The 8,649-nt window shown below is 36.9% G+C and overlaps 1 protein-coding gene across 2 annotated transcripts; it reads left to right on the top strand.

Annotated features, from left to right (window-relative positions):
- Positions 1 to 1,664: 1,664 nt before the first annotated feature.
- Positions 1,665 to 8,037, top strand: LOC149836147 (protein phosphatase inhibitor 2-like). 2 transcript variants are annotated; one of them, XM_090010809.1, is made up of 4 exons: positions 1,665 to 1,792; positions 4,908 to 5,026; positions 5,135 to 5,308; positions 7,633 to 8,037. In XM_090010809.1, exons 1-4 carry the CDS (start codon positions 1,764 to 1,766, stop codon positions 7,881 to 7,883), a joined length of 573 nt encoding a protein of 190 aa, XP_089866935.1. In that variant the 5' UTR covers positions 1,665 to 1,763; the 3' UTR covers positions 7,884 to 8,037. The 2 variants fall into 2 exon arrangements, with proteins under 2 accessions (XP_089866935.1, XP_089866936.1); XM_090010810.1 differs by having other exon boundaries at positions 1,749 to 1,792; positions 4,914 to 5,026.
- The last annotated feature ends 612 nt before the right edge of the window (positions 8,038 to 8,649 follow it).

The raw sequence follows: 8,649 nt of genomic DNA, 5'->3' as shown, positions 1-8,649 counted from the left end.
CTAGTAGGGGTCTGCCTAACCCCAGCTTGCCTTTAAAAATAAAAATTGCTGATGGTTATCTATCTCAACATTTCTCGAGATTGACACCATACCCATCTTGAGAAATGTCAAGATTGGTCGCTGTCAAGCAGGTCGTTGGATGCTCATCATACTCTGCATATAATGTGAATACTAATAAATATGTTGGGACTATATTTGCAACATTGTCCAAAAGTACAAATGCCTTTTATTTACCAACGGGGCTCCACTTGTTACGTCACCTTGTGTTGGGACTTTGCAAGTTCAAATCCCAATGGTATAATTGTATAAATGGGAGGGCTCTGCCTAACCCCAGCTTGCCTTTAAAAAAAACACAAAAAACAAATGCCTTTTATTTTCATTTTTCTTGACCTATTTCATGAAACCAATGTCAGTATCGGAATCAGGATTCAGGTGTATCGGCCGATGCCTCTGAATTGGCCAAAAAATAATTTAAAAATATTATATGTCAAATGACAAGTGTTAAAACCATTAAAATAATATTAAAAAAATTGATTTTAAGCTATTTTTACATTTATTAAAAATAGCTGATTCAGGTCAGTATTGTATCGATTTTCTGACGATAAGATATGTATCTGCTGATACGCACAGATACTGACAACACTGCATGAAACTAACGTGAAAAGATTTGTATGCATTTTTTAAACAATTCAACTTCTAAGCTGACCAGACTCTTTTAAAAAATATATTTGTATGCATTTTTTATTTAATTTAAACTTGTAGATGTGATCTATATGCTTTATTTAGTAGAAAACTTGTATTACTTTAAACATTTTTCATGTTAAAATATGTTTTTAGTTTTTAAAAAAATCAACTGTTCATATTACACAATATAACTTGATTAATTCAAAATAAAAAATTATTGGTAAATTGATACATGAATCTTGATGAATAAATAATGATAAACCCTTATATAAGCCTAAATTAAGCTAAAACCAGAAGTGGATTGTTTAAAGTGGCTTGAGACTGTCTATGACATAGATGGTTTGTAACCTACAAGTTACCCTTTGTAAGAGCACAGTCAATGGATTAAGGCTTTCAACGCTCTCGGACACTTACATATCATCACGGTCATAGTAGCAAAAGTAAAAAAACGGAAAAATCTCGGCAGACAAAAAATCAAGAAAAATTATTTTTTTTGTAAATCTCACATTTTTCGGCAAAATATCTGCAATAAAAAAAAACACTTGGTTTTTTATGAAACATAGCCTATAAAAACATAAATATTGCATTCAAAACGCAATATTTATGTTTCTAATGAAAAAATACTGTGAGAAAATTCCGTTTTAAACTTTCAGGTAATTTCTCGCCATTTTTTCATAAATCTCGCTAGAATTGTCACTATGATCACGGTAGTGCACGCCAAACACAGGAAAATTATTGAATAATCACGAGAACACTTTAGGAAAAAGTCCCACCAACGAACGTTGCCGATATTTTGTGGGCTATATTTCTCTTTTGCCAAATGCAGCTCACAATTCCGCCTTGACTTATATAATCGTTGTTATCTTTGATTATTTATTTATTTACGAGGGTTGCTGGGAGCTCGCGGGAATGTCGCCATCTAGAGGTATTTTACAAAAAAGGGCATGAATTCCCTCTCTCTCTCTACACGCCACGACGTTACCACCAAGAGTCGTGATATTTGGAATTCCTTTTCCTTCTCTTACTTGTCCTCCAATTCTCTTATAGAAGAAGAATTAAAAGAATTGTGAAGATTTGGGATGAAGAAGAGCAGTGGTTCAACGGTCAGGTTGCTCTCTCTCTCTCTCAATCATGGTGTTGGAATTTTGATTGTTTCGATTGCATTTCCTTGTTAGATTTGTTGGGTATCGTTTGTTTTGTATATATTTTTGTAAGGATCAATTTGTTATATGAATGCGGGAAAACGAAAGCGTGAAATCTGCTTGGGGTGTTTTGGTCTCCCTTATCAATGCGATCTCTTTGATTTCTTCTACCGATGGTGCCCTATGCCAAAAGGGCTGTGGCTTTGTTAATACTTTAGGTTTTAGGGCGTAATTTACGTGGCTTATATGGCTGATTATTAGGAAGGGTCTATTTGTTTATGTGGTTGATGAATCAGTATATGTGGAGAAGGCAAGAAGCTGTAGCTTTCTATTTAAGGGTTTGAGTTTGAGTTCTTTTTCCTTTTCTTGGTTCTTTTTCATTTGGCTGAATTTTGTGATTTGGATCGTTTTGATGGTAGTTTTTTGGTTGTGTTTGGTGTAGTTTTGATGGGGCGATATGCCCACAATGATATTGAATTTTAACGTGGCAGTGATTCTTTAGAATGAAGACCAGCCTCAGATAATTCTTCTAAAGTGAAGTGGATTGTTAGAAGGGGATGACAAAGCGGGTGGTGAAGGCCTAAGAGGGTAGTTTAATTCACTCATTTATCCAAATAAATGAAAAAATGGAATATTACAATTTGGAGTGGAATTAGGAACCAAAACTAGCCTCAAAATTCTAAAACTAAATGTTCTGTTAAAAAGGGATAACAAAGCGGGGTGGTTAAAGCCTAAGAGGGTGTTTGAATTCACCCACTTATCCAAAAAAGTGGAAAGGTTGAGATGTTACAATTTGGAGTGGAATTCGTAGTAAAACAAGCATTAGATGATCTTCTAGTGAGAAATGGACTGTTAAAAAGTGATAATGGGTGATAAAAGACTAAATGGTGTTTGCTATGTCACAAAGACGCGGGAAAAAGGATGTGGAACACACCATTTTGTTAAAATTTCCATTAAGAACAGTATGTTAGAGGACAGGACACAAAAGTGAATTGGAGTATTCCTGTGACCTAGGGTGTTTGAATTACCCACTTATCAAGAAAAATGGAAAGGTTAAGATGTTGCGATGTGGAGCTGAATGCAATAATTTTCTAGGTAAATGAGTATGTTGGAACTCTTCTAAGTGTGTGTTTGGCCCACCCAGTTATGTAGAGAGATGAGATAAGCTGGATTGAATTGCAGGGTGCAATTGTAGAGTCCACTACAATTCAGTTTACCTGCTTATCCTTGTATTTGGTTAGCTGCATGTGTAAAACATACCTAATTCCTAAAGGTTTGGGAAAATGTCCAGGGCTATTTGTCTTGCACAAAATTTCAGTTGCAGGAGAAATATGACAAAGGAAAGGTTTGGGGGTGATTTAACTCTGAATGGCAAGCCTCCCAGGAGCAAAGTTGTATTGCCTCTTTGCAAAACCCAATTTTTCTTTTCCAGTTGGAAAATAACAGTATGGTACCTGTATTTCTGCTTCTCTTGGTTTTGACTCCTCTTTTCTTAAGAAAATGGTAGTTGGGTTGAGTTTTTTTTTCCAACTCTCTGTAGAGTGGGTATGGAGGCCAATGCTATTATAACTTTTGCAGGTTGGTGTCGGGAAACTATCATCCAACTTCTTGTATAAGGCATATGTGGGTCACAAGTGTCTATGTGCTGCCTCTTCTTGAGAGTCCCTCAGCTTTGATTTGACAATAAGAGATTGGCTTTTGCTTCTGTTTGCACTCTTGAAATCTACTTGGTGTTGTAATTTAATTGTCATTCTGTTCATAACCACTAAGACTTTTATTCACCATTTTGGTTCTTGCATGTTTCTCTTCATGATGTTATTCCTGGTCGAATGTTAGCTAAGTACCACATCTTAGATTGGTAGAACATTACCTCCTCTTTTTTTGCTGCAGATAAAGTTAAAAGGCATTAACCTTGTTTTCTTTGTCTCAACTTTTAGTAATCTTGTTATGTGTGAGGAATAATATCTTCATCTTTTCTGTAGCATTTTTTCTGCATGCTACTGATTGTCCATAAATCCATCTTGTAAATTGTACTTCTGTGAGGGAATGATATTAAATGTGAAGAATGCCCTAATGAACTTCCTATTGTCTTCTACCTATTAGCTGCCAATTCCCAGTTCTATATTGTTTGTTGACTTGTCATCTCTATATGAGTTCATTGTTATCCTTATATGAGTTTAATGTGCTTTACATAGTCATATTTAATTCTATATGATGTTCACAACAAGTTTATGATACTTGAATCTACTTGTTTACTGTAATTTTTAGAACATATCATGTTTTCTCCAGAGGTTCAGAATCTCTGAACAAGACATTGTGAAGTTAGGTCTTAGTCTTACCTATGTCACACGGACTCGGCTCCAAGGTCGCCGCACCCGCGTCGACACGTACCGACACGGGTGCGGACACGGGTGCGGCTCGGACTCGGTCAACGCACTCAGGGTCATTTTGGTCCATTTTTTGGAAAAAAAATTTTTTTTGAATTTTTTTTTTTAAATTTTCTGGGCTACAGCTGTAAGGAAAAAAACCCATCACAACTAAAAAACCTGTACACTTTCAAGTTTTAAGTACAGAATGGGCACAACTCAAGTTTTTGTGGTTTTTTCCTGTATGAAGAAAGTGAATTATTACAGTGTATGAAGAAAGTGCCCAAAAGTGAATTATTCCTGTATGAAGAAAGTGTACAGAATGCCTTCACAACTCATCACCTGTCCCCTAATGGGCACAACTTTGACCGAGTCTTATATATATATATATATATATATATATATATATATATATATATATATATATATATATATATTTTTTTTTTTTTTAATATATATATAGCCGAGTCCCCGTGTCCAAAATTTTTGAAATTGCGCCGCACCCGTGTCGCACCCGCACCCATGTGACATAGGGTCTTACATGGTTAGCAGTGCAGCTCTCCAGGAACTTTACTTTTATGTTTAGGCATACACTACTGGTTAATAATTATTACTTGATGTACCGTTACTATGTTGACTTTGGTGCTCTTTCCTGCCATGGTGTTTTTTCCTTCTTGATGTATTCTGCATATTGTTAACACTCACTGGGTATCAGGAGCAGTGTGATGTGGGATGAAGCTAACTTAGTTGAAATAGAGGCAAATAAGCCTGTAAGACAGAAAATCGATGAGCCCAAGACTCCATACCATCCTATTTGGTCTGATGATGACGATGGTATGTATAATTCCTTGACAGTGCATCTGACGCTTTGGATTCTTTTGAGCTGACCGTGTAAGTATAGCTCTTGAACAATGTTAACTTTAGTTTGTCACCTTTTTGCAGGCTCTTTATCACCAATACAAGATGGTGAGGAACGAAAAGGCAGCTCTGCCTATGTGGATGCTATTTGGTCTGCTTTCGGTGATGTTGCATCCTCAAGCGCACAAGAGTCTAGGAGAAATGGAGGTTGGACATCCTCTGATGATGAGGCAGATATCATGGAGCAAGATTCTGAAGGTTATTTGTTTTATTTACAATATGCTGAACCACTTTGCACTAATTGACTCACAGCCTTTACTTGTTGCTTTCAAATTGCTCTTAGTTCTGAAAAGTGAATATTCAAAAATTGAAGTCACTAGAACTTGCATCTTACCCAAGGTGTCTCAAATGCTGATTGCTTCAAATTTTATGTATTTAATTCAGGACCTTAGCACTAGGCATCTATAGTTTGGATTACTTGAGTTGATAATGCCTGAGATATTTGTCTCGAGGTTGAAGAGAAGGTAAAGGCATTTCTTTGGTTAGTTCTAACCAGAGTTGCCAGTCGAGGAAGCGGGAAGCGAGATACTTCTAAAATTTTAGGAAGCGAAAAACGCAAAACGATTTAGAAGCGAACCAGAAATCGTCTTGGAAGCAAGAAGAGAAGCGAACCGAAAGCGACCTAGGAATCGAACCGGAAGTGTGTAATGAAGTGGCAAATGAGTGAGGCGATGTCTCCAAGATCAAGCACGAAGGCACACACATACACAAGAAGCCACTAATGGGCAAGATTGCAACAAACCACAAAAGTGGTAAAACACACAAAATAAGGTGAAAAATTATATTCCACTCACACGAGGCTTCACAAGAAGCAATACAATTACATGGGGCCAAGCTCCTTATTTATACACACTAAGGGACCCAAGGAGGGGCTCCCATAGAGTCGTTGGAGCCCCTCCAACGACTCTTGTGGACCCCTCTCAATCAATAAAGAAAGAAAAGAAAAAGGGAAAAAGGAAAAAGAAAGAAAGAAAAGGAGAAAGAAAAGAAAGCATATCTTTTAGGATATGCGTGTATAATGTGAAAAGACTATTTTGCCCCTAGTGGGTATTACAAAATATATATATATATATATATATATATATATATATATATATATATATATAGATAGATAGATAGATAGACACAGACATATATATATGTGTGTGTCATATATATATATATATATATATATATATATATATATATATATATATATATATATATATATATATATATATATATATATTTTAACACCCTCCCTCAAACACACAGGGTGATTACCGAGAGTTTGCTAAGGAGAAAGTAGAAACGAGGAGCTGACAAAGCTTTGGTGAATAAGTCCACTAACTGGTACTCAGTAGAAACATATGGCAGTTGAATGTTGCCCCGTAGGAATTCATCACGAACATAATGACAGTCCATCTTGATGTGCTTTGTTCGTTCATGGAAGGTATGATTGATGGCAATGTAGATAGAACTCTTGTTGTCGCAACACAACTTCGAAGGGGTTGAGAATGAGACGCCCATATCTTTAAGCAAACTTCTTAGCCATACAATCTCAGTGGTGGTAATGGCCATTGCACGATACCCAGATCATTGAAGTAATACCAAATAGTGGGATTAAGATAAAGAGTTTGACATGAAATAACCACACCTCTCTCTCTCTCTCTCTCTTGCGCATCATAAGCAGAGATATCTTGTTCTTATGTCATTGCTATATACAAAAGAAAAAAAAAACTGTAGGGCAAACATGTTTTGTGTGTGTGCATGTGATCTTAAACTGACATTTTACATTTTAAAGAAAAGTAACATTGAATTGGTCACTTTTGGTTGATTCGATAATATGCCTTCATATTTTTCAGAATATTATTTTCTTTTGCGGGCTAAATTTGGTCACGTAAAGAATAAAATGGAGGCTTTAACCTTTTTTTCGTAGAGAGAGAGAGATGAAACTTTGAAGGAAAACGGTTATCAACCATTTTTGGAAATGCCAAGAAGCGGAAAGATGAATGTTTTTTGATGAGGAGAAAAGGGATCAGCATATTGATGGAACCAAGGAAATTGCAATGCCTTGACCGTGAAGATGGACACTGGATCCAACAGACATGTGATCAGGAAGAAGACAAAGAAATGATCAGAGGTCCAAGAATTCAGCAACAATGGGTTGTTAACTTTCTGCAATTGGCTGAACATTCTCTTCTTATGGTATGCCCGTTATTATGATGTTTGGGGTACGTGATGGCTTTTACAGTACAAGATTTATGTATCTATGTTATATCACATTAGCTAGCCTTCATTTAACTTCTCAAAGTGCATTGCTATGGATAAACAGCACAGAGCTAAGATGGTTCCATTTGGTTACATAAATAGCAAATTGATTTCATCACTTCATTGATTTTCTCTTGTCAGCTATATTTGTCATGCAAGACATAAAGGTGGCAAATAGTTGAATACCCTTTTTCTGTTGACAGATATTCTATAGTTAATTGTTTGGAGCATTCTCATTGGTATCCTCATCCTTTTATTTTTTCAAATTACAGATTCTGAAATGGCTCGGGGCCGGTTGAGTTTTAAGGAGCATAGGAGGGCACATTATGATGAGTTTCGAAAGGTGCAAGAATTGATGCAAAAGGGATCCCTTTTTATTGATGAAGCTGATCAGGAGGATGCCAAAGGGAAGAAAGAAGGGAGTTCAGAGTCTTTAATAGGTGGTATGAATGCAATAGACATTGAATGCACTGTGCCACCACAAGCAGCCCCGCCACCACCGGCAAACAATGGGGCCTTGTGAGAGTTGGCTGCCTTTTGTTTGAGCTTTTTCTTCTGTGTGTTCCATGCTAGTATGTAGTTTCTTGCTAATCTTAACATGTCAGTTTTGGATAATGTATATTTAACTGGCTCTATTTTCCCTGTAACATTTGCAGCTTGGCATTGCTCAAACTCTAGACACATGAATCCTTTTGCCTTTTTCTTTCGATAAAGCATGAATTCTTCTCACATATGTATGGACATAGAGGTACCCACTGTGTGTGTGGGCACGTGCATATGCACTGTGTGTGTGTGTTGAGGTGGGTTAAAGATGACGAAGTGACTTCATAAACATGCCATCCACTTTCTCTGATGGAATTAGGGATGGTTGGGAAAGTGTTCTGTTTCCCAACTCTCTTATGAGTTTGTTTCTTTTTTCTTTTCTTTTCTTTTTTTTCCCCCATAACAGAGCTGGGGGAACTAAGGCCCCTCCTATTACATGAGAACTTAATCAAACCAGTCTGGTGACCTATGACTCCAAACTCGATCGCCCTTTTGGGGGACCGCCAGTAATGGTTTACAGACTGAGAGACGGTTACAATCAGTAGAAACACGCTTAGAAACCTTCTCATTCCCCACAAGGGTGAGCTAACTTGATGCTTTCCTTCAATCACCTGCCGCACTCAAGCTCTCCATTGCTTGTTATTGCTTGTGATGGATATAGACTGTTCTGATTCATCCAGGTAGCTGAGAGCCTCCGCCGGAGTGTTGAGTTACAGACAGATCATATCAATTTGCAAGTTGTGAGC

Source organism: Nuphar pumila, chromosome 6 (genome assembly GCF_984573655.1).
Source record: "Nuphar pumila chromosome 6, dmNupPumi1.hap1.1, whole genome shotgun sequence".
Classification (NCBI taxonomy): Eukaryota; Viridiplantae; Streptophyta; class Magnoliopsida; order Nymphaeales; family Nymphaeaceae; genus Nuphar; species Nuphar pumila.
This window is presented reverse-complemented; position numbering and strand designations above follow the sequence as displayed.

What these genes read in the sequence shown, in the direction of transcription:
- LOC149836147 (XM_090010809.1), top strand. Translation starts at nt 1,764, where the DNA reads ATGAAGAAGAGCAGTGGTTCAACGGTCAG. An exon ending in AGCAGTGGTTCAACGGTCAG is followed by an intron (nt 1,793 to 4,907) that starts GTTGCTCTCTCT and finishes ACTGGGTATCAG; the next exon opens with GAGCAGTGTGATGTGGGATG. An exon ending in CATGGAGCAAGATTCTGAAG is followed by an intron (nt 5,309 to 7,632) that starts GTTATTTGTTTT and finishes TTCAAATTACAG; the next exon opens with ATTCTGAAATGGCTCGGGGC.